This window comes from Ctenopharyngodon idella, chromosome 18 (assembly GCF_019924925.1).
Source record: "Ctenopharyngodon idella isolate HZGC_01 chromosome 18, HZGC01, whole genome shotgun sequence".
NCBI lineage: Eukaryota > Metazoa > Chordata > Actinopteri > Cypriniformes > Xenocyprididae > Ctenopharyngodon > Ctenopharyngodon idella.
In genome coordinates, this window is record NC_067237.1 from 27,658,826 (window position 1) to 27,685,929 (window position 27,104).

The 27,104-nt window shown below is 37.6% G+C and overlaps 1 protein-coding gene across 4 annotated transcripts in view; it reads left to right on the forward strand.

Moving 5' to 3' along the window:
- Window positions 1–27,104, forward strand: part of tspan9a (tetraspanin 9a) — a 230,514-nt gene that overhangs the window by 116,157 nt on the left and 87,253 nt on the right. For 3 of the 4 annotated variants that reach the window (XM_051870807.1, XM_051870806.1, XM_051870808.1), the window contains one exon: window positions 20,140–20,219. In XM_051870807.1, coding sequence (XP_051726767.1) covers window positions 20,157–20,219 — 63 coding nt within the window. In that variant the 5' untranslated portion in view covers window positions 20,140–20,156. Of the gene's footprint in view, window positions 1–18,936; window positions 20,220–27,104 lie in introns of those variants that run through there. The other variant, XM_051870805.1, reaches the window with a different exon arrangement.

Below are 27,104 nucleotides of genomic sequence, written 5' to 3' on the forward strand. Positions count from 1 at the left end.
AATATTATAACGACGGACCTTTAAAGACAACAAGGCCTTGAATGAATAGACCCTGAATTGAAGACGCAGTTCCGTCACGTCCTTGTCATTCATAGACTATGCATCAACATATGTATTTTTTCCCCTTGAATTTTGTTTTATGCTTCTGTCAGTGTTCTAGGGTGCATTTTTAAGGTCACACGGAAGCCAAGGAAACTATAAATCATGAAATTCATGCAGCGCTTTTGCTAAATCACCTCACACGGCTCATAATAAAAAGGTAATCGAAGGCTCCTGATTATAGATGCCCAATAAGACACAAGCGCGCACACACGCACACGCACGCACACACACGCACACACCTGTGGAGTATCAGGAATAGCAAGGAGTTGCAGACATCCTGGAGCCAAGGGACCCAAAGCAGACATCTAGAACTAGAGTGGAATTACTGAGCTGACTATGCAAGACTACAGGTTGCGCACACACACACACACACACACACACACACACACACACATTTATTTGTCTTATCTAAATGTGGACATTTATAATGTTTTAATGTGTATACAATCTATTTATTAGTTTTATTTTATTTATTTGAAGAGTTCAGATGCAAAAAAGTCCGTCTGACGTGTTTTCTTTCAAATTAGCATTTTTTTACCAGGCTCCTATGTTTAGGTTCAGTAATTTCACTTTAATGGCAATGAAAAGGTTATTAGTCAGTTACTGAAATGCCTTATTTTCAAAAATGTCACTTTAGTCAATTCATTGGTATTTAACAAACTTGCTGCAAAACCATGTCCATGTGTGCTTTTTTTTTTTTTTTTTTTTGCAAAAACCTCTAAGTCCACCTCTTTGGACAACAAGACATAGTAAAACATCCGTTACTGTCCGTTTTACATCAGAAAAAGGAACATTGTTGTGTTTACTTGCTACTCGTGAAATTCTGTCATTGCCACTGTAACAATGGACAAAACATGATAAAAACTTGCAGCTCTGCAATTGAAAGCTGCCTCATATGCACACCGTCATTCATCATGAAATCATTTGATTCGATTTGCCCCTTCCGATTGGTTCTTCTATGGACTTAGAGGGTTTCGACATGTGGCGTTTAGCAGTTTCTGCCAACGAACTGGTATTTTCAAATGGGCTGATGCTGATATTTGATGAACGAATACTATGTGCGGAGAGCATTCCCTCAAAATCATTTTCTCATTTTTGACAGAAGTGGCGTTTAGCGGCTTTTGCATCTGAACTCTTAATTTATTTACTTGCTTAAGTTACTTATTTTTAATAAAGATTGAAAAAGTTCTCTTGTACAGTTACTATAAAACTTTTTGCATCTTTATAATAAAAAAAAAAAACCCTGTTTTTTCTGATTTTAATTAACCTCGGTTTTGCCCTTGAATAGCTCAGTGAGTCCACACACTCACATACTCTTGATTATCTGTGAGGCATCTTCTAAATTGCCATGGCTGGTGGGTGCTCTATTATACTGCGGTTCTCCATAAAACCAATGGTTGTGCACTTTTAGACAATATTTACTGCAAACTGTAATATTTCAGGCCCAGAGCAAAGCGTTATACATGCACTCATGTGTAAACAAGCCCCATGTTTTCTTAATGTGGAGTAGTGGAGATTAGCTGGAGATGTTTTTTTATTTTATTGAAGGTCAATGTGGGTAGAGGATCTGGAGGGCATTAAAAATACATCACCTCTGTGGGCAGGTTGAGAGCACAACCCGGTATCTTGTTTCTAATTGTGAGGATGCTGGGTTTGAACCTTGTGCTTTAAGCATCATCTCCACTAAGGCTAAGGCTATGTTGCTTCATTATGTCATGTGTTTCAGCCTTTTGATAATGCTTATAATATATCTAAATATTTATGTATTTATGCATTTTACAGTTTCTGCAATCAGAACAGCCATAATGTGGATTGAACAGCTATTCTTGTAGAGTAGTTTTAGTAAAGAATTTGTATTTAAGATCTGTTGTTTTAGGGCGTTTTCAGACCTTTAGATTGTATGCTTTGTTCCAAAACAGGGACTTAATTTGTTACAATTTTGCATTTTCTTCTTGGTTCAGTTCAACAATTCAAAGCGTACCAAAATGTGTTTATGCAAGTCACATGCAAGTAAAACTCCTCTTATTGGTAAGAGTTTCCTCTGCGTCATCCATCAAGATGGACTGACAAACACTTATACGAATGCAGCCGTCATAAGTGATAAATGAAATATAGACCTATATTAATTATATATATATATATATATATATATATATATATATTAGTCAGAATAGACAGTATATATATATATACTGTATATATGGATCCGAGCGTGATTGCTGTCTTCATATATGCCTAAACGAACCGAAATAAGGAGGAAAATGCACCAGGTTCCGAAATAAACGCTCCAAACAAGCCAGGTGTGAAAACGCTGCTAATATGTTTTAATTCACTTATTTATTTATTTTCATTTTAAAAGAACTAATTCATTGAATAGGACAGCCCAAGAGCAGAAATTTAGAGAAATCCATTTTTGATCATGCGGCTTAAATGAAAAATTTTATTAAAAATGCTTTATGCTGTCATAAGCATGAATCATAACTCAGCATGAACCTAGTCAACTGCCACATGTTAGGAAATGTGATGGGCAAATAAATAATGCATTAAATTCATTTTCACAGTCACAATGTAAATTTTATATTAGTAATAATATAATTTTGAATATATTATAAATATTCAGTTTATCACCCAGCCATCATGTCCAGCAATATAACACACTCATGCAGCAGAGTCAAGAGAGCATTTTATAAGAGAGCAATGTGACTCTCAACCTAAAGAAAGCTTATCCTGCTTCACTTCCCTTATCACACACATACTCACATCTAGGATGTTTGTCTGAGAATATATGAAAAGAGCAAATGCCTGATGTCTCTTAACTCGAGGGTCTGTTTTTTGCAACCTGTTACTTAAGCCCCACCTTGAAGCCATTTTTATGGCAAAAGATCGACTGCGTGAAATTAAACTTCCAGCTATGACTCGAACAATCAAACACAGACGATAGCTTGGCTGAAACACACTTTTTCCTTCTAACTGGCTTAATTTTTCATGACACAGATGATGATTTTTACACATGGGAGGCAGATATTGTAATCCGTAGCCAGTGGGTTGCGGGAATGTTATACTTTGCCTATAAATCATTTTGAGTGAGGATTTGTGCCTCTAGAGAGTGATTTAAAAAAGATGGTATCTGGGCAAAGAAAGCTTGAATATTTTTCCTTGTGCACACATGTCTCTGAAGTTTGCGGTGATCTATCAGACCTCATCTACATCACTGTTGCTCAAGATATAGAATGATGGTGTCAATGTATGCAGAAGACATTATATGTGCTATTGGCCTTTCTAATGTATTTCAGCTGTCAGCAGGTGTCTGCGCATTGGTTTGCAGCTGCTTTTGTCTCTTATGCTGCCTCCTAGTCTTAAGAGTTCGGAAGTTGTAATGTGGCGTGATGTATGTTCAGATGATTTTAGTCAGAATAGAATGATATTATTATTCCTCTGATGCCACAGAGAAAATTTGTTTCATGTAAGCCTGTCACTTCATAAATTGTCAAAAAATTGCTTTCAGTCACATCATTTAGCCAAAATTTTTAGCTGTTTTTCATCAGCTGTACAATTTAGTTCATAAATACAAATAACTCATGATAGTTTTATTAAAACACTTGACATGGAAATTCCTGAAATGCAAAGAAAAGTAGGATTTTTTGGTGGTGTTCACATATGATAGTTGTGGCATGACTTTAGGCCCTGTTTCCACCTGGTATTAAGATGCGTTTTGGTAGATTTGATCACAAGTAGACAAGGCAGACATACCCGTTTACACCTGGTGTTTTAATTAATCTCTTTTGTTCACTTTCAAACTGATTTTTCGAGGGGAGGGTCTATGGGTGGGTAAATGTATGGGTTTTTATCTAATGTACAAAATAAGCTTGTAGAATTTACATTTGAACACGCACAGAGAGGACGGAAAACATACAGAGAGCATCAGCTTTCGTTTCTACAGCCGCAAGACCACGCCGAACGCTGTGAGTGCATGTTAGAAATCAGGAATGATGAGAGAACATTGTGTTTGGTACATTTTTCATCTTCAAAACAAATTTGGGTCTTCAGCCGACAAAGTTTAAATCCCATCTGGTTTAGCGCGCTTCCTATAATGTTTATGCGTTAGGTCAGTAGGCGGTCTTTTGCGGCTGTTCGAACACATTCAACCACATGAAAGCAATCCGGTCGAATGCATTTTCGACTACCTCTGGAAGTGGTCGAAAGTGGACAAGGTTAAAACATGTTAGACGCCATTTCCACCTGTATTTAGCATCATCCACTTGTGATCTGATCGACTAAAACGCATCTTAATACGAGGTGGAAACAGATGCAGATGCAGTTTATACATGCAACGCACATTGCAAAACTAATATTGAAATTTAGTCTTGCATTTCCATATGCAGCGATCAGTATGCCAGAGATGTAAAATCATTTTACAGTCTGTTGTAGTTGCATAGCATCAGGCATATTATTAATTATGTTGAGAATAATTTGAAATACCCTTCTGAATGCAGACAAAGGTATCTGACTACAGGAAAGGCTTTTTCAACAGAGAGCCAAGTAATGTTTCCAAACTCCTTATAGTGATTACTCAAAGTCAATAGACTCATTAATAATGTCATCACTTTTGTTTATATGCTGATGTTGTGTGAACCTTGAGTTTGACATGTTTGTAGAACACGCTCATTAGTATCAGTGACAACTAAATGGTTTTTGTGTTAACATATGTACAGGCTTGTTGTGGAGGTGGGTGTGAAAAATCTGTTGCAGTTTTCATTGAAATGTTTACTGTAGGAAAACATGAAGACATCATAAGGGGAATTTGGGGTATCTGCTTATTAGTGCTTCAATACATTTAACCTGTGATAATATTTACTTTTTTTTAACTTTTGAGATTGATAAAACCAGCTTTTGAGAGTTAGATGTTTCTCCAAGTTGACTTTGAAAAGCACAAACTTTGAGTTTGTTTCATTGTGGAATGTTTTTGAGTTTATTCAAGGTAAGGCCATCTTGATTGTTGAAGCTTGGCTCTATCCCTGGAGAGAATCTCTAATCCTCCATTGGATGGACTCACCGATGCTAATCCGAATTGAAGGTTTCTGGGGCGTGATGTTAGGCTTCACTGCCTGTCCTTCTCGGCCCTCCATGCCATCTGCAGCCCTCTTTGGACCCCGTAAAGGCCCGAACGGCTTCATTGGGCCTCGGTAAACAGTGGACGATCCAACATAGGACCTATCGTCTGCCATAGATTGAGTCTCTGGTCTTAAGCCAGCTGAACTACAGGGAGCTGGCCATATTGCGATGCTGGGTGGGCCAGCTGGTGGGTTTACATCCCTGACACCAATGACTTTTGTCTCTTGTGCTCTTCTCAAGCTAATTTCCTCCTGGTTAGCATAGCTTAATAATCATTAAAGTGGTCAAAATAATGAGTAATTTAATGTTTCATTAGCTGTGAAGTAGCTTGGAATGTGGTAATTATGTCTATGTGAAGTTTGATAACTATAGCGCTCATAATGGTTTTCCCAGAAGACATTGTGATGCTCATCTTTACTTTAAACCTTATTTACAAGTCTTAAACTATTAGTTCACTTTCAAATAAAATTTTCCTGATAATTTACTCACCCCCATGTCATCCAAGATGTTCATGTCTTTCTTTCTTCAGTCGAAAAGAAATGAAGGTTTTTGATGAAAACATTCCAGGATTATTCTTCTTATAATGGACTTCAATGGCCTCCAAACGGTTGAAGGTCAAAATTACAGTTTCAGTGCAGCTTCAAAGGGCTTTAAACAATAAAAAAAAGCTTACGCTGTATGTCCTACGCCTTCCCTATTCTACTTACGGAACGAACGCAGCGGCAGTTACATTTTTTCTGTAAGTTGAATAGGGAAGGCGTAGGACATACAGCGTAAGCTTTTTGAAGAACACGAAAGTACGGTTTTGGCGGAAGCATTTGGAAGGCGATCATTTGTTTATATAAAGCATATACATTTACATTTTTTGGGAAAATGACCGATCATTTCACTAGATAAGACCCTTATTCCTCGTCTGGTATCGTTTAAAGCCCTTTGAAACTGCACTGAAACTATCATTTTGACCTTCAACCGTTTGGAGGCCATTGAAGTCCATTATAAGGAGAATAATCCTGGAATGTTTTCATCAAAAACCTTCATTTCTTTTCGACTGAAGAAAGAAGGACATGGACATCTTGGATGACATGGGGGTGAGTAAATTACCAGGAAAATTTTATTTGAAAGTGAACTAATCCTTGAAAGTTTCATAATGATACCAGGAAGACCATAGAAGTACCTAACTTTATGCCCACAAGTGTGATATAGACACACACACGCACAAAATGGATGGCTTGAAGTGAAGACTTCTTATAAACAATGAAAGCATAAAATATAAAGTGCATCTGAGAAAGAAGACACTCTTTAAAATACATGAGGGCCAGTATTTTCTTTTAGGATGGCTCAGCCGCTTAACTGAATATGAACTACAGTGACTCAGAGGACTATTTTTTACTTGTAAAAAAAAAAGTGGATTACTCAGTAAATGTACATCTGTGACATTTAATATTTTGGCTTTCATCACTATTTATGTTTGTCTCTCTACAGAAAAAAAATATTACCAAAATCAAAAATTTTAGCCAGGGTTGAGTTGACACGGAATGACCCTATAGCATCTGCCGTCTTGAGTCTGATCTATATTTCCCTTTTACCTAGAAGCATGAATCCTTATCCACACTAATTCTGGTGAGCTTAATGAACGGACACATAAATCCTCCATATAATAGAGCTTTAGATAAAAGAGTGGTAAGCCACAAGCCTTCCCTGCTGCGTTGCATCCATAGTTGCAGAGGCAGTGATGTATTGTTATAACGGTTTTGACCTCGAGGAGCTGTATCAGCAGCTCCGGTTCCGACAGCCCAGCTGCTTTCATTGAACTGCATGTTAAAATGCCCCCGCAAACTTCAAAGATGAGGCTGGAGCCAATGGGCACCATGCCTACCTCCAAAGCTTCTAGACTCCACCTTCAGCAGAAGTAAGCAATAACTATAGACAGCTTCTTTTCTTGATAAGCTCGATTTACAAAACTTCCCCATTGGTTTCCAGTCCCTGTGCGGACATTTGTGTTTCTATCTCCAGACCTCCTGATGTGTTTTCTATTGCTGTTTCCATGAAACACAGAGGAGGATTAAGTGTGTGTCGAATTGCCCGACAGGCGCCACAGGAATACTGCCCCTTATAGGCTTTTGCGATGGCGGAAGGGATCATTGGTATAATCACATAGCTGCAGAGCTGGAAATAGGCTGTAGTTGTGACCGCAGCATCCGCAGGTTCTTCGGAAAAGGTGAAGTGAACCGGCTGGCCGGCGTCACCCTCTCCAGAGATGCACACGTGGTGGGGAGCACTGGCCATAAACCACAACGCTTTTATCCACCTCGCCCCCCTCTCAGATTCCCAAAATAAAAGTGACCCGCTCTCTCTTTCTCCTCTAATCTTGGGGGGTAACGGATGACTGACTGTGCCTATCTATAGAAGGGGGAAGTGTTTCTCTAGCTGGGGTCCTGCAGTTTGTATTTAATGCTGTAATATGCAGACAACAACCTTGTGTTCATACTGGCATTTGATGGATGAATTACAGCTGTACCATAAAATGAAGTAAGCTGAGTGCCATATTCCATGCTGAGCAGGTTTTAGGCTGCAGGTGCAAACAGGAACCTGTTGTAATTTGATGAGTGAAGGTCATCTAAACCATTTCGCATGGTCTAACTTTTTGACAGTTTGGCAGTTCCATTGCAGATTTTTCACAAATCTGACTTGTCCCATGATAATGTGTGTGTTAGAAAAGAATATGTGCTGTTTCCATCAGATTTCATCATCTGTGCACTTCAAGAAGCCGTCGAATAATCCACTTTTTTTAAGTATGCCTGAGCTGGTCTGCTTTTTAACAGTAATTATTGAACAGTAGATTGAATGTTCTCTCTTATTTTGTTCTTGGTTATTACTTTCATCCAAAAACTAGTGAGCTGCCTAAACTTTCCAAAAATTGTACATTTAGCTTGTCACTGTAGCAGTACCCTCAGAGGTATACAGCCAGGGGCGGAGCTAGGGGTGGGCTAAGGGGGCTGGAGCCCCGAAGGTTTTTTCGGAGCCCCGAATCTTTCAGGTTTGAGGTTTCCTAACAGTGCTGTCAAAATATAATTTTTCTAATCTCTCTATTAAAATATGTTAAAAAGTTCAATATCGCTTTTCTGCAGGATACACCAATACCTGCAGCGCTTTCTCTCTCTTCTTTCCGACAGCGAGTTCACGCACACCACAGTTGAACACAGCCACGCCTCCTGTCACTCACTCAGAGCAGCGGCAGGCCTCAAGACTCTCGTTCGGTCCGGTTGAAGGGTTTTTATTATGATATAACAATGATATAACAACTAACTTAAATACACTGTACCTTGCTGATGAAATAAAATGCTCCGAACAAACATATAATCCTTCAACATGATCCGGGATGCCATAAAAATAAACCATCCACTTGTTTTCGACGCTGGGATCGTTCTGAAGTCTGTACAGAGATGCAAACAAGCTGTTTAAACAGGCCACGTCAAAGCAGATGTTCTTTCACTCTTCCACGATAGATTCAAGTTTCCAAAGATTGTACATTTAGCTTGTCACTGTAGCAGTACCCTCAGAGGTATACAGCCAGGGGCGGAGCTAGGGGTGGGCTAAGGGGGCTGGAGCCCCGAATGTTTTTTTCGGAGCCCCGAATCTTTCAGGTTTGAGGTTTCCTAATAATGCTGTCAAAATATAGCAACTGAACTGAACAACTGAACACACATCTGTACTGTATCCAGTGTAGACAGTGTCAGTGATTATAATGGGTTCTATTTGCTTTTGACGTGACACTCACATCCAGTGTAGGCAAATATCACCTGTTAAGCGACTAAATTGCCAGTGGGTGCGGCCTATGGTGCAATGATGTGTAATTTCTGTGCATCTTATGTATCGTATGTATGCATCATTTTAATTCATTGTATGTGCACTACTGATGCAAAGGCTTTTTCAAAAGGTTGACGTCGTAATTATGCTGCCTTCTAATCCCATAATGCATCGCAACAAGCTCAGTGAACAAACTAATCAAAGATGGTGGACAAGGCCAGAGAAATGAGAGAATTCCAAAAGGTAGGCATCTTAATTTTAATTCAATAAAGCATAGCAACAAGCTTAGTGAAAAAATAAGCGGGAGAAATGTCAGTTTCAACTGAATACTGAAAAGAATTGTTAAAATAGTTTTTGTATTTCAAATCTATTATTTACTCAATATTTGTAAATAAGAGTTTTGACGTCATTAGCTTAGCACCATGCTAACATCAATCTCCATTGAAATCAATTTTGAATTAAGTCTCCAGTGTGGGATGCTATTTGTTCAGCCTAAATGATGTATGAGCTTTTCAATTTGTTCACTTATGAGGCTCCACGACTACTAATCTGTATAATTTTTTACATATAGTGATGCTAGTTTTAAGCATTTTATCACTTTGCTGCCTCTTTCTTCTTGCATAATAAAATTATTTCAGCTCAAATCAATAATTCTTGTCCATACAGTATTTATATGGTAAGCAGTCAAATAATTAGCCAAATAATATACAGTTAGCTGGTCATTATCTCAGAATAACACCCTTATGGGTGATACTGGCAGGGTTTATTTTGTGATAATGACCAGTTGGCTGAACGTTATATTAGCAATGCTGTTTTAATTGGCCATTTATGTACACAGTTCATATGCACTGTTCAACATTCACCGTCTCAGTGTCATAGCACTTTTTATCAAAATGTTCAAGCTATTTTTTGAATCTGCTCTGTGAACATCAATTAAATTGATGATGAATGAATAACCAACATCTTTGACTCAATGGGTATTTTTCTCATGTGCAATTATTCATAACAGTGAATAATTTGTTCATAGACACTATTATTATGCGTTGACGTTCTGATCCGTTGACTTGAAGGGATGAGAAGTCCCTCTTGACCAAAAAGTGGGAAGCCATGCTTTTCTCATTAATCTACACATGCTTCAGGCTTTTCATCTTGTTTATTAGAGAATTCATATACAGTGCTTGAACAAAGTCAACTTCAGTTACGTTCTGCAAGCCAGGCGTTTCCTCTGAGGCTGTAAATGCTAATGTCGGGTTGAAGTTTGTTTGCTCTAGTTTGTTTAGGTTGTTCTGTCCTCTCGCTCTCTTACATGCTTATCTGCTGTTACGCTGATGGATGGGGCCGCGGGTTTGCTGTTTAAACTGGAGATTGAGGTGCCGGGTCCATGTTTCCCTCGTTCTTTCATTCATTCTCTCTCTCTCTCTTGCCCTGCCTACCTGTGTGGTCTGCTGCTTTGTCAGCGCGGAGCTGACAGGAGGCCCAGCCCTGTCGTTTGTCTCCCAGCACCGTTCGTGTTTGCTCAGAGCTCTAAGGTCATGGAGTCATACTGCCTGCTGAAGAGTTTGGAGTAAACTTGATTTCAAACTGACAATCTGAAATTTTCTTTCAGATTGTCTGACAAAACTGACAATGTGAAAGGATACTTTTATTATAGTTTCACAGCAGGACTCAGAAGGGAAAGCCCTTCATAACTGCTGCTAGAGGATGTAGGTTTTTATATACATCCTCATTGATTTCAGCTATGACAGCAAACTTTGACAGCATTTGTGGCATAATGTGGATTATCACAGGAAATAACTCATGCTCATCCCTCATTTAAAACAATAATTGTTACAGCAATGCACTTACAGTACATTGGAAATAACGTGTAATTTAAAAAAAAAAGTTATATAAAGAAACAACCAAACTACTTGAACATTTGGTCTCACCATTAAAATGACAATTTATAAAGCTCCAATAATAGGCCCACATTTATTTCTTTATTTTTGTTTGTTTTGTTTGTTTGTTTGTTTGTTTATTTATTTAACCATTTATTTACTTCCATTGTAAGAGCCTTAACCACTGGTTTTACGTTGTTTCAAATGAAAACGTTTTGAAGTTAATCAAATATTAGCACAAAAAAGCAGACCTTTTCTTCACTCTAAAAAGTAATTCAGGGGACCTGTTACCACAACTTAAATAAATGTATGGTTGCACTGCAAGTTAAAAAATCTAATTTATTGTTTTAATTAAACCTTTTAAGTTGCAAACATCATTTTGTTGAGTTCTGTTGACATAATGTTGATCATTACATCAACTTAATATCGTTTGTAATTTAAACTCAAATGTCTGCGTTAATTGGCTTTTTTAGAACATTAAGTTGTAGTAACGTAATGAAATTGTCTTGATAACTTCGGAATTTAGACTGTGGATTTCTAGTTCCCAGCATGCTTTGCATAGGACTGGATAAGGAGAATAAATGTTGAAATTAAGTGTTAATTTATTGTTTTTAGTGAAGGGAAAGACCTGTTAGTGTTTAATGCTGCTATGTTTGACATTTAAGAGTATCTGTAATGTTGAAGTTTTTGTGGTTACCATTGTGCTGAAGAGTAGATACATGAAGGGAAACACTACATTGACTCTATAAGCAATGACTGTGCTAATGCCAGTGACAAGTAATATCTTACTTGTTCATTAATACACATGTTAAAGCTGCATTTCGTATTTTTTTTTTTTTTTGGTTTGGTTAAAAATGATCCAAAATCAATTTTTGAGCATGTACATAACCAGCCAGTGTTCATAACTATCTCCTTACCTTAGCCCGATTCACAACGGTAAGCTTGTAATAATGTTTTTTAATAAAAGCGGTACTGGTGGGTTTCCGCGGGAAATTCGAGCATGCAACCATTCGTGTTTGCTTCATTGCGTTAATTTGAGATCAAAGTATAACAGTAATACCAATTTGCACGGTTTGACATGATGCGAGCTATGAGATCGTTAGATTTAATCACCATTGGCAGAGAGATTTTATTGAAATGCCTTTTTTTCTCAGTTGTTACTTGTTCAGATGACATTTTCTAGTGAAAATTCTTAGTTTGCTCATACTTCCAAGACGTAGAATCTGTGATTCTGTGAATCTGTGATGCCCTCCCATTAGAAACTTGAATGTGATGAGACTTCAAAAGTGGGAATTATCACATTTCCGATAGCACGTGAAGGCAGCATAATTGGTTTCAGGGCTACAACTCTGGTAGATTTTTTTTTAATGAATTCATTTGTGTTTATGCTACAAATTATTTAGTTCCTCTAACTCAATGTAGCTTGTTGGTTGAACGTAAATTCACTCAAAGTCCTTTCTTGTGCTAGTATTTGATTATCCCTTCAAATAGTTTAATTTATAAAACATCATCAGACCAGCATTGTCTGCATTACAAAGAACAACATCTTGTTTTCTTTTACTTACTGATTGATGCCCTGCAGTAGGGCTGGGTATTGACACAATTTTCACGATTCGATTTGATTTCTATTCGCATGCTTGCGAATCGATTCGATTACGATTTCAATTCGATTTGATTCGATATCGATTATTTTGGATGTAGTATATCAGTATATCTCTCAACCAATGCTGTAAACTACACATGGGAGTCAGTTGGTACTACTTTACTATAATATTGAAGGTTAAAATGAACTTACTAGGTACAAATATGCCTAAAGATACGCTGTATATACAGCATTTAAACAGAAGCACTTTGGTTTCCAGAACAAAGGAGCCAAATCTGAGAACTAAAACCATTGAGTTAATCCATCCTGGTGTCTGTGAGCTCCACTCTGATAAATATACAAACACTTAAATTACACTCAATTATGTTTTTTTATAATAAATAAGGTTTAGAATTATATAATCATATTTCTTCTCCAATTCGTTTTTTTGAAATATAAACATTTAAATCATGGCTGTCATAACTGATTTATTCAAACATGCATTAAATATTGAAGAACATTATAATGAATATGTAACAGTGCATAGTTATATCAGAATGCTGCTTTCTAGAGTTCACTTTTCTAGCTGATTAATGAGTTTATGGTCACTGAATATGTTTTTCTGAGGTAAATGTGACGTTACGTGACATTGTTTGCAAGCTGTTTTATTGTCTTTCCGAGGTTGAAACACTGATTGAGCTATTACAAGAGACATGATATGGATTTCGGTAAGTTGTACTGTTTATTTTAACATACCTTCAGATGTTTAGTCATGTTTATTTCGCGCTGTAACTGGTATTAAAGCGGAGGAGAGGATGTTCACACGCGCTCTGTACTGCTGCTTTTCTTTAACTGAGGCACTACAGCAATCTGTCACGTCACATCAAACAACGCCAATACGGTATTTATTTTTTGAATCTCATAATAAGATGGATGTCATTTGAAATCTGAGACTTTGCTTCATATCAAAAGTAACAAAGATGATTGCGATTTATTGGATGGGAGTCGCGCTACATGTTCTGTTCATTCATCAACTGAAAACAGACTAGACTAATCGATTCTTGGGATTTAAGAATCGATATTGGTTCGTAAAAATGAGAATCGATTAAAATCGAGAAATCAATTTTTTTTTTTTACCCAGCCCTTTGCAGTAGAGTATATTGACTTCATCACATAATAAACCCCTAATATACCCTCTCTAGCAGACATTTTTACCAATGTGTTCCTTCACATTTGTCCATCTTTTTCTCTTATTCTGTAGATAATGGGTGAGAGCCTTGTTATCGACTAGTACTTGGACAAATTATCCAGACGTCACGAAAGGCCAGGCTTATCAGCAAATATCACGTGCAATCGACATGTGACTTGAGTGAAGTCCTGAAATAGAGTGCCGATTGTTCATTTCTAATAATAACCTTTACCGAGACGTTGCTCTGCCGATTGCCAGACTTTTCGGAGACGATCTGTTATTAGGCACAAATGTCTGACAGTCATTTGTTTGTTCAGAGAGGTCTTTCTCTTCATAGAGGTGTGTGGTCTAGTTTGGTGATCTTGCTGTTTTCACACCTGCATATGTACACACACTAGTTTTGGAACAGCTCGCTGTGCATTTTCAAGGCCTTATTCATGAAATTATTGCCACTCCGCATGTAGCTGTTTAAAATCATATAGAGGATGAACAGAAAAAAATAGATATTGATATTTTTGACCTCTTGGCCTTTGCTTTCAAATGGGATTTCTGAACAGAATGTGATATACATGTGACGACCTTGAATGAATTTATCCCTCCGGGTGTTATTTGTTTGCCTACCTCAAATGTAACTTGTTTTTGAATGTTTCTGCTGCCGAGGTCAGTTGCTCTTCTGAGAAATTATAATCCTTATAAAATCTGTTGTAGGTATGTGAAGTGGATAATAAACCATATCAAAATGGTCTGCGTCATACGAAAATCAGTTTTGTGATACCTTGTCTGTGCTTGGATTTATATTTATGCCCTAGGTATAAAAAACCTAGATATATTGTGTGCCAACAAATTTGTTTCACCAAATCTCAACAGGGAGAGTCTTTAACAGCCCTATTCTCAACAATTTAGAGCTTGTTTCTGAGCTAAAGCTTTTGCAGATGACTTAAACACAATTCCATCCTCGTTGCAGCAAAATTAGATTGCTTAATCTCTCAGATAATGTCTTGGGAAAGCTACCACAGATCTCTAATGCAGTGCAATTAAAGATATTCAACTTATGAAAGCAACAAATTAAGATTTAAGTTAGTGAAGATAAGGTTCTTGCGTGTGCATCGATCTCTTTTTATGTCTTTGTAATCACTCGACCATGTAGCTTTACAATAATCCACTTAGGCACTCTTTGAAATTGTTTTTTTAATGGTTCTCAGTGGGCCTTAGAAGTATCTTCTACCCCCACTGTTTTGTCCGACTGTTTGGCCTTTTGTGGAGTGAACTGTCAAAAAGGAAACTACTGAGGCGACGATCACTCTGTTTTATCATTTAGGCTCCATTGATTCACACTGACAAGATTGTATCATAGTGGAACAGCAGTGTAAATTCAGTTTTTCTTGTTCATGATTCTCTTTACTTGTCTCTTGACCTCTCAGAGTCCTTTCCTCTGTGCATGTTTGAAATTTTGTATGTGTGTTATTTGAAGCTGTCAAAGACACATACACACAAAAAAATCCTGTTAAATTTATGCTAAAAATCTGGTAATTGTGGTGTTCAGATTTTATTGTAAAAAAATACCATGATGACAGAATGCCTTTCGGAGTAAGAAACTTAATTTAATATAATGTTTCACTGTGAATTCTAAGAAACTCATTTATACTTTTTACATTTTGTATATTAGGTAACTTACATTTAACTAATTAACTTTTTTTTTTTTTTTTTTTTTTTTTTTTTCCCTTAAACTGCTGAGTTTAGTTGCTCCTCTGAGAAGTTCCATAAATTATAATCCTTGTGAAACTGCAAATAATGAACCATAGCAATTTGATCTGTCATATGAAAATTGGTTTTGGCATGCTCTGGGTTAATTTCAATTTATTTAACGTTTTCTTATCTCATGTTTCACCTATTTCAGTAGTAAAGTTGGAAACAAGCTTCTGTATCTCATTACTTTAAAGCAAGGAAAGTTATCCTGTTTTTTTTTTTTTTTTTTTTTTTTACTGTTCAAATTAAAATGTATATATTTCAAAGTCAGTACAATAAGTAAAACAATGCTGTATAAATACTGTAAGATTCAAATATTATATAATTTTTTTCATATTACAGTAATGAAAATGAAATGTGCTGAGATTTCTGCATAATTGTTATCTATCCATACAAATTTATGGAGCTTTAGGCCAGTGCTGTAAATTGCAGTCCCTTCAATCCCTGCTACCGCCATTCTTCTCAAACATCAAAGACAACTTTTGTGTGTGTGTGTGTGTGTGTGTGTGTGCGTGTGTGTGTGTGTGTGTGTGTGTGTGTGTGTGTGTGTGCGCATCCATGCCCACAAGAGAAATTGTGCTTGCTTGTGTGTTTCTTTTTGTCAGTCAGTATAAGCATGGTCTCTTGTGGGTATCGAGTTCGGCATGTGGTCTTGAGCGTGTGCTCTCTGCACAGGACAGAATCAAGAGTAGATGGCTTGAGAGGTGGCCAAATGAATGCCCGTCAGCCTGCGTGCCAGCATTGACGCAGGCGATATTGAATCAGGCATTAGCAGACTGATGACTTCAACCCGAAGGGCTCTGCACTGTGGAGCTTTCCACTTGGGGTTTCCAGCTCTGAATAAAGCCAGATTCTTCAATCAAGACCTTCTATAGCGCTGTCAATAGCATTGATATTAGCAACTGTTTAAAGCTGTGAATCATGCTACTAAACGCAGGGTACAGGGTGGATGTATCTGCAGGAAAATGGCACAGTGAATTAGAGGCAGTATTGTGATGAAACACAACGATCGATGACAGCTGGCTGATTCGCTGATCTAAGTAGCCAAATTAACCATTTCACACTTGCAGCTTGAAATGCTTCATTATTGCCTACTGACCATTTAGTCCAGAGTCTCTGAGGCGTGACAAGTAAAGTGAACTAGATTTCTACATTTTCTGTTAAAAACATGCTTACAAATGTCGCTTACACCACCTTGTTTGTGGCCCACCCCCAAGTTTCAGTGAAATTCTTGTCCGTAGATATATCATGGTTTAAGGCTGTGGGATTTTTGTTTTTGTTTTTACGATATACATGACTAGAAAAATAGTCTGCAGGTGCATTTAACTAATCATTTTGTAATGAATGTCATTTCAGTTCACTACTTTCCGAGTATGAATTATCATATGCATTGAAAGACAACAATATACAAGCACTGTAAAAGGTTTTGCCACAAACTCAGCTGACTGGCTTCTTTCCTGTATGATTTCCTTTGAGTCTCTTCAGACTATACTTTACATGAATAATGAGCTTCTACAACTTTTGACCTCCTAACTGAACTCCTTTCCACATGTGATCATAAATAAAAATTAATAACAGTTTTATCTTAGTCTTATTAAGTGCAAACAATAAGTGCAACCATAATCAAAGTACTCTCTCAATATTCAAAGTGCAAAAGCCTCTAAGTCTGTCTGACATGTTTTCTTTTAATATATATATATATATATATATATATATATATATATATATATATATAATATTCTTTTTTTTTTTTTTTTTTTTTAATCAGGCTCCTATGTTTAGGTTCAGCGATTTCACTTTAATGGTAATTAAAAGGTTATTAGTCAGTTATTGAAATGCCATATTTTCAAAAATGTTACTTTATTCAATTCATTGGTATTTACCAATTTTTTTGCAAAAACCTCTAAGTCTACCTCTTTGGACAACAAGACATGATACAGAGCTAAGATGGATACAACTACACAGCCCAGCCTAAGATAGCTTTCATATTGGGAGATATTTGCATGCATCAGGGAGACGCTTTCAAAATGCAGGGTATTGAAATCACGTTTGAATGCCTTTTACTTTCGCTTTTGCGATTGCGCGTACTCTGTGAATAGGGAACGGGCATTTCACTCTCACACTCTGTCATGGCAATATCGCGAGACAGCTTTTCACCTCAACGAGAAATCTCGTCATACCCCTAGTTCTAGGTTTTGTTGTCTACCTTAATTTAAATGTAAAAAAATTCTTACATTTATTCTGAAAAATCACAACCCTGTTTTAAAATTTGCAGCACAAGCAGTATGGGTCACCTTAAAGGTTAATACTTAGGGTTATAGGGTCCCTTAATCCAAGTATGAACAATGAGGTTGAAGAGGAGTCTGCTCGGGACATGACTTGGGCCAGACTCAAACCTGGGTCCATGTAAGCCTTTTATATTTTAATTCAAATTGCTTTTCAATTATTTTACTGCACTGTATGATTTAGCATTCTCTTTTGATTTAGAGATAATGTTTAGCTAAACTTTCTTTTAACCTGTTAACAATTATTCTTTGGATTTGGAAGTGGTAGTTTTCTTAGTTGTTCTAAGGAAAATGGGTTGGAATCTGGCATACACCATGTTCCAGTCCTTTTCCCCTCTCTCTCTCCGTCACCTTTTCTATGTTTGAAGGCATATAAATGTGGTATTTTTCAACACCCCCTATTTATTTAGAAAAGGCAAATAAGTAATTTTTTTTTTTTTTTTAATAATTAATGTGGACAGATAGAACATAAAGACTGGTCTGATGGTACAGTTTTAACACTGTCTATGATCTTGATCATGCACACTGTTACAAACAAATGGGGAATTTTGCCAATTAAAATATTTGCTCTAAAGTTGCAGCCAGCACATCACAGTTTCTCTAACAAGAGCCAGATACTGAAATTTAAAAAGTTAAATTGCCTAATTGACTATTTACTTGACTTATGAACTCTTTTAAAGGAAATTGAAAACGCACATTTACAGTCTACAGTATATAAAAATAAAACACATGTTTGGTGTGAGCGCACAGCAATGCATCAGGTACTTAAGATGTAACTCTACGTTCCACAGAAAAGCCTGAAGTATCTTCAAGCTACTATCCAGTGTCAATGCTTGAAATGGTGCTATAATTCCTCAGGCTGATACACTGCCAATTTATCCATGCTTCTTACACGGCAATGGGAGAGTATGGATAAATGGTTTTAAAGTAGTAAACACCGGTCACACATCAACCTCCAAATATAATCACAGGTTTCATTTCACTGCAACATTTCTGTAAATATCACATAGTTTATATTTGATTAGCAAATGAATGCAACACACGGATGACTTCGAAGTGGTTAAATTATTAAATTCTGATCCTTATTTTTGCACTTATTGCAACTCAAATCTCCTTGTTTTTATTAACATATCCACAGTCCTGTACTATAGCCAAATGTTCAGCTGCATGCTTGGTCTCATATTCATCTCCCTGCCCCATCTAACCCCCCAAGCCCTCCACCCCCAGCCTTGCCCCGGTCCCACTCCTCCTCCATCAGCTCATGATTTCATTTAATTCATCGTAGCCCTCCCAGACTCTCCCCAGGCCAGTCAGCGCAGTTGACAGCACTGAACTTGTATAGGCATAAAGCACAGTGATGATAAGCACATTAAAGCTGCTGTATTGGCTAGGGGAGGGTCTAGCTCCAGTAGCTGCTGCCTTATTGGTGGTCTGAGTGGCAGGGGAGGGGCTGGGAGGAGTACAGGCAGAGAGAGAGAGAGTGAGGTGAGAGCTTTGCGCTAGGTTGGGAGGGAATGCCCACTAGATGCAGCTGCTGATAATAGCGTGTATCAGCACCAGAGCAGTGATTGAGAGCACAGACAGAGAGAGGAGGAGAGAGGAGCAAGGAACAGCATGCCGTGCCATAGAGTGGTTAAATCAGAGCAGCGTGATTGATTCAGGCAAACAAGGATAAAAAAAAAAAAGTAAAAGGAGATCTAGAGAGTCTCTCGGAGCGCAAAATCCTGAGAGGAGAACGGGGGTGGAAGTTAGAAGGCTGTGGGAACTCATCAACTCCTTGTGGAAAGGCACAGCTGAGGTCAGCAGGCAGGAGTGTGGGATCGAGCAGCAGCTGAACGAAGCCAGGCTGGGGGTGGACACTCTTTTAGAGGGGTAAAGAGCGGCGTAGGGTGAAGGAATACTGCTGAAACTTCAGTTACACTCAACGTGCACCTGCCCGTGGGAGTAACGCTTCTGGATATTACAGCAAGGCTACAGGGCAAGCTGCCACATCCACTAGAGCGATTTTGCAAAGCCACTGTCTGGTTGACTTAATCCTGATCTTTTGTGTGAAAAAGAAAGACTAGCATTTTTGTAGCACTAGAGCGCAAGTTCAAGGTTCTGCTCAAGGGCTATTCTGAGAGACATGATAGAGAATGAAATAAAGAGCGCGGCTTCCGTTCCAGAGCATGGAGAAGTCAAGTAGTGAGGAATCTGCTATCCACCGTAGCCCCTCTGTGGACAGCCGCGACTCAGACTTTGCCCAAGCCTCCACCTCCGGACGGCCGTTCGGAGGACGAGGCTTTACCGCTGGAGCCTTTTACGGGTCCACTGGCCCACGTGCGCAAACTGCTGCTCAGAGTGGGGTGGCCGGCGACGACAAAGGCAGTAATAAGTACAAGGCTCCTAAAGGCAGCAAATACGTGGTCTTTTATCTGGATCTATCCTTTGTGTTCCTTCTAGAGTTCAAGAAGTGCAACATGGCGAGAGGCTGTCTGTGCTGTCTGAAATACATGATGTTTGTCTTCAACCTCATCTTCTGGGTAAGTCACACTTTGAATTTTCTTTACTTCTGCTCTGTTCGTCGTCTACAGGTAGTGAGGTACTGAAAATTTGCGGCCGCGTGGCCACTTGATGATCAGAATTCTCTTACTAGCTCTCTGATGGCAGCAAATGTACATTGAGATGTCATGGTACACGCTCCTCAGAGTGACCCGTGCCGGTACTGGGACTTTCCTGTCATGTGTTTTTCCTATGTTACGTCAGGCTAGCCATGCTCTCATTTACGTACTCGCTACTATTTCTGGCTGCCTTTGAGTCTCCTGGGGCACCCTGGGAAAACTGTGCCACACTCCCGGAATGGGTTTAGCTTGCGATTTGCTTTGATGAGATGCTGTGATGTTTACACAGAGATCATTAGAAAAGAGTCCATGTTTTCTCTTTAATCACATTCAGTTATAACTCTTAACAACTGTGAAGTTTGTTGGGAACTGAAGTGAGAGACTTGTCTTAAACTTATTCAGTTAAATGCATTTAGTTTTGTATTGCTTCAACAAACACTCAATTCATGGTGTGTCTGTTTAGTTTTACTTATGCATTTTATTCATTTTTGGTATTATGTGGTTTACTGTTGATTTCTGGTCAGACAGTTTGCAAACCTCAAGGCCATGTTTTTGTCACTTTCATTTGTTTTTGAAGCAAATCTCAGAAAGATGGAGGTAGTGGATTAAAAGCTGATGGGGGAGAGTGTGTGGAGGACATGGGGCTTTTGTGCAGAGGCACTCATGCATAAACGTTAATCGCATAATCTAACAAGGTTTGCCTCGCACACGTACTCTCAGAAAGTAATATCTGGGGCACATCTGACACACTATTAGAGGTACAGAGTCTGCCACAGCATAAAATACTTCCCTCATCTATCCACCTCTTTGTCAATGACAAAAAAGATATGCAAGTTTTTATACAGTATGAATCCTAGAGCTTCAGTAAGTTGTGAAATGTAGTGCAGGATGGGTAGCTCATCAAGTTACCAGAATCCTGAGACTTGTTTTGATCTTGGCAGAGGTATAAGTCTAAAAGGTGTGTGTGTGCAAGGGAGAACAACATGTGGCGGTGTCACTAGAGTCCTGCAGGTCATTATGCTTGTGTGTTCCTTTTTCACTAGAGATAAACCCAGAGTGACACCCCTACGGGTGCTTTTGCAGTTCAGCAGGGCATTAACCCAATCCGTAGCTGTGAGATTGCGGTCAAGGGTTGTGAGCTTTGATACGACATATTGTCAGCAAGATCTTGAAATCTCTAAATTGCTGTTTAAGAAGTGTGTGTGTGCATGAGTAGTTGCCGCCTTGTCCGCTGGTGATGCAGCTCCTGCTGAGAGATAATTCAGATGTTCTTGTATTAATTTTCTTTTAATGATTCCTCACACAACCTGATTTGAATCCCATGAGGTCATTCCAACATGGACGGCAGTCAAAGTCCTAGAACTATGCGTGTGCAGTTACCAGCGTGTGTGTGATTTAGGGTTACGACATTCCTCAGAGAGTGATGGCGATCGAAGCTTGGTGATCCTAGGAGAGTGTGACTCTGTATCATGACACCCCTGGGACCACGCTCCTCTTGCTTTGGCGCTCCAGGAATTGCAAGGTTACCATTCTGTGGAACGCCGATGCCTGTCACCCCATCCGCTTTAGAGAGCCAGGTGCTGCCGCCTGCTGCTTCTTCACAGAGCTTACGGTTGTAACTCGAGGCACTAGGTAAATACAAGCGTGAACCTCAGGCATGTCATCAGGCTCCTGTACAGAACTTCAGCAGTTGCTTGTGACCATCTGGCTTGTCTTTCTTACGTGGATTAGCTTGGTTTGAGCTGGGCAGCTTCAGCACAGATTAGAGCATTTAGTGGTGAGCTTGGTCACACCATGCTGTGTTCCTGATTCTGTAACGGGTCAGCACTCACCATGTCTAAATGACCCACCACGTTTTATTTATTATTATTATTATTATTTATGGGGATTGCTTGTAATTTGCCCCACTGGCACCAAGCGGAATGTGACACATACTACTTGACAAGTTACTATTTGTCTCTTCAGTTCGTATTTACATTTAGAAAAGAGTGTTTTAAACTGTTGCATGCTGTTTTGCAAAGTAATACTATTGTATTGTTATTGTACTAAAGCTAAAACAATATATTCTCAGGAAAATATTTATTTAGTATAAATATATGTATCTTTATATATATTTTTAATCTTTAAGGTATCTTAAAATTGCAATTTGTAAAGCACTTTTCACAATAAATATCATTCTAATGCCTTAAAAAATATTAATATAATTTATAATTTATATATATATATATATATATTTTTTTTTTTTTTTTTTTTTTTTTTCCTCAGAGGACAGTCAAGCACATGCCCTAAACATTTAGTCCTGCCATTTATATGGTTGTCTCTGCACATTAAGCTGTGATAAAGTATTTTAACAGAAAATTGCATTAATTACATCAGTTGTTAATTGTTAATGAATATCGATTGCTAATTTTTGATTGGGCTGCTTTCTCATAATGGCGCCATCAGCCTCTCACATTCAGATAAGCTCACCAGATTCATTACAACCTAATTTATTTCTGGTGAGCTGATGTAATTTGTCTATATCATTCAAATTATGCTGAGCCATATTTCACAGGAATATTTCAGTGGCTCTGCTTTTTCTTTGTCCTTCTCCTATCCTGTAACCGTCTTATGGCTGGCCAAAGCATTACAGCAGGATGCTCCACAACATCCTTTGTAAAAGACTGAATGCACAGCCTCATTTCACCGCCATTATCATATTACATCAAACGCATTCTTATTCAAACAATACTGCCACCTCAGCAGTTTGCTCCAAAGGTGTGCTTCTTCTTATCAAAGCTGCTGCCTCTTTGTTTGCACCTTCGCATTTATGAATTCTGAGTTTCACTCTAGGGATTGCAGGGGATTTATCTGCCATTTGGTCCAAGGTAACAGAAGATTAGGATGTCTGTCGATTTAATCGCCTGGGTTGACATTTTGGAGTTTGAAATGTTGGTGTTGGTGGGTGCTTCTACAAAGCTCACAAAGTGAGTGGCAGTCTCAGAGTACTTTGGATAGGAAAAGGAGGGGTGTGCTGTCGAACAAATGAGCGGTAGAGTGGAGGTCCACACTGCGGCAGTGGCACTCTCCCTCCACCCACCTTACTAGATGATGTGTGTTTTCCTACAGAGCTTCCATCCAGGGTAGCAAAGCTATTTTTTCTTTATCTCATTCATTCTTTTTTATTTTAAGAGTTTGAATCACTCTTTCCAACAGAACATTTTGCATTTTAATAAATTATCACAAGCCTGTTCTCAGCTTCAACACCTTCTTCAACACCGATTAAGTTTGTTAATCTGCACCTTTTATTCTAAGAGAAAAAAAACACTTGAGGATAAATTGATTTTTCTTCTATTGAGTGAAATAAAAGATTCTTGCACTTTTTTTTGTATTCTGACCTTTAATAAAATGGATTATTGACTTTATCATTATCCATCTATCCATCCACAGAGCTATTGTCTACTAATAGTTTTAACTAATTGTAAAAAAAAAAAAAAGAAAAAAGAAAAAAAAGAAAATCAGTTCAAGCTCTGATTTGCTCATTCTCTGACCAAATTAAATCACCACTTTTTTATTTTTTTTATGAGTGTTTGTTAAAACATGAATCTTCACACTGCTAACAAACTGACAATCTTTACACACTTTGTGAAGGAAAAAGAGCAAATGGGTTCTGAGTTCTACACAAAGATGATTGTATTATTAGTCCTTATTTGAGCATCTGATATAGTTGTTTACCACTTTCTTTCCTTAACATAATTTACTTAGCTACTTGGTTTTCTGAGTATCTGGGGGAAATTCTCTCAATAAGTGCACCTAGACCTTCGATTTCCTGTACCGTTGTCTTCCGTGTCTCCTGGAAGGGTTCATTAGCTCTGGGATATTGTTGGATCAGTTGGAGATGTTTTTCTTTCCAGGGGGTCATTGACATTGTGGAGTGGTTAAGAATCTTTATATAGAATTAGTTCTGCACAACCTTACATTACTTAAATACCCAAGAATTAAAGCTATTGTGACTGTTAATGGTCTGTTTTGCTGTTTATTTGTACTTTCTTTGTGTTTTTTTTTACTTTCAGAGATACATACTTAACCATCCACTTGGCCTCAAGCCCAGAGTGATCTGATAAAGGCCTATTCAGTAGTAGACCTAAGGCAGTAGGCACTGTGTCCTTCATTTTAAGAGTTTGAGCCAATTCTCAGCAACAGAGTGGATCAGATTATGTCCTTTCACTTCTGTCTCTGATTCATAGCAGCTCATGGCCCAATTAAAAATAAATTCACCCTTAAGGGCAAGATATGTTCTCAAATCACCATAACACATTGAAAGACATATCACTTGATTCATTTGTCATTTTATTTTCCTCTCTCCTGTCTACCTCCATGAGGAAATCTTTTTACCTGTACATAAATAAATCAAAGAGCTGTACGGGGCATAGCAAAGGCAACCTTAGAAACACAGACCTATCTGTCAAAATCTTAACTGTTCTTGTTTAAGACCTTGATGAATTATGTGTTTTTAGAAATATAGGGCATTCAGCACTTTCTTTCAGCGTTTTATTAGCTGTTGTAATCCTGCTGAAGTGTCATGTAATGCAGGAACTAAGTATGTGCGTTCTGGCTGCTGCATGGGGCTTAATGTTTTATCCGTCTTGTACCATAAGCATCACATTATTTTAATAATTGTTTAAAAAAAACTTTAAAAAAGACATTATAAGACCCCTGCACTTTGTCTATTTGTTATTGAAAGGAAGAAAGTAGTGCAGAATGGGTGATGCTTGGTGCTTGGCTCATGAATATTAATTATGCAACATTAGGTTTGTCTAGTTGTCCTCTCTGATTTGTTGAAAAGTGGATAATGGTAATTTAACACTTATCCGTAGCTGATATAACATTTTGGTACAGGCTTCTGTTTGGTATTTTGTCATTTTATGCAGCCATCGTTTGAACAACTAGGCTGTCAATTTAACTCAATTTTTTGCATTTCAAAAAAATATATAAATATTCTTTTTAAGTCTTTTTTTTTTTCTTTTCTTTTTTTTGTTCAGTTTAACACGTTAAAAACATGTAAGGCAAATAACACAGCATCTTTTTTTTTTTTTTTTTTTTGGGCATCCTTTGGCTGTTCTACAGTATATGATCAATGCTATCATTCTTTCAAGTGCTATTACACCATTCAAATGTGATAAAATGCAAAAAAATCTGTACTGGTGCGCTGTCTGTAAAGCGGCTCTCTGTGAACAAACACCTAAAATGTGCACACAGAGTGCGGCTTCAGACAGCGCACAAGTGCTGCATTGAGTTCTCTTTCACGCTTGAATGGACAAAAAAACACACACAAAAAAAATCCCATTTTGTCAAGTATACTCATAAGCTTAAAGTGACAGCAGCCTAAAAAAACCTGTTGCTATCTGTGTCTCTAATGTTAATAACAGAACAAAGGACAAAGAGAAAATTACTCACTTCTCTTGACTGAATAACTTTTATAGCTTTAATAAGGATTAATTTATATTTAATTTAATTTATACAGTAAAGACTGTGCAGTGTTTGTTTATTCAGTTTCTGTATATGTACCTGTTAGACCTACATGAAAATCGTAAAGCACTGTTTACAAGATTACATGGGTCAAAAACAAGGAAAATATTTTTTTTTTTTGTTGTTGTTGTTGTTTTTAATGTGCATTTTAGCAGGGCAGGTAAAACCGGTCTGACTGGGCAAATAGAAATAAACATTACCGTTGAGCCCAGATATATATTAGGCACAGCTAAATGTGACATTTATTACAATGGGTCTATGTGAAGATCATTTTAAGTTCACTTGAATTCAAAGTTTGTGATATTTTTTAAAGCCTATTAAATGTTAAAATTGATAGCTTTCAGTTATACTGTAATGTTGAATGGCTATAACTAATGGCTAAAATTGAGGGGGAACAAATTATTTAGTAGAGACATCAGTATCAGCACTGGTATTTGTGATACTGTCCTTCATTTATATTGCTTAGTAAAAAGATGCCATTAAACAAATATTTAAAATATGTTGTTTCAACATTATTTTGGAGATTCAATGTGAAAGTATTACAATATAAAATATATTAAAGACTTAATGTTAGGTGTGATTAATCACAATTAAATGCAGAAAAATATGTGATTAATTAGTTATTTTTTAAATTGATTTTCCACTAATAAATATATATGCCTGTAATGATAGTAAATGCATTTATTCATTCTGTGGCCTATATGCCAGTAATAGGCATATTATATTCTTTATTATATTCATCTGAGGTGTTTCTGTTTCTCAATTGGTAGAGCATGCAACATCAAGATCTTGGTTGTAAGGATAAAAGTGTCTGCAAAATGTATCTAAATGTAGGCATTTCTCAGCAAAAATGATTTTTCAATTAGTTAATCAGCATTTTTTGTAATTGATTAACCCTTAAATTAATTGGCAGCCCTATATAAAATTCAATCATTATCTCCCAAAGGATGAGGAAGGTGGGCTTTTTGTGCTGTGCCTGTTTGTAATGTGTCATGCAACTGCAAACAATCTCTTTGCGATTATTTGCTGTATTCCAGTCTGTGGAGGACAATATGGCATCTCATTATAATGACTGTTTTGGCATATCTTTTATTTGATAAAAAGCAGAAACCATCACAATGCTCCTTCAGTGTTAGTGCAATTACCTCATGAATGCTCATTCAGGACACATGAAAATCTCTATGGAGCACCAAATGTGCATGTGTCGGAAAGAGAGCACACGTATTGACTTTTATGAAATGCTAAAAATAGCAGGATTAAATGCGCAGCATAGCAGTTTGAAGCTAATATTAATTTAGC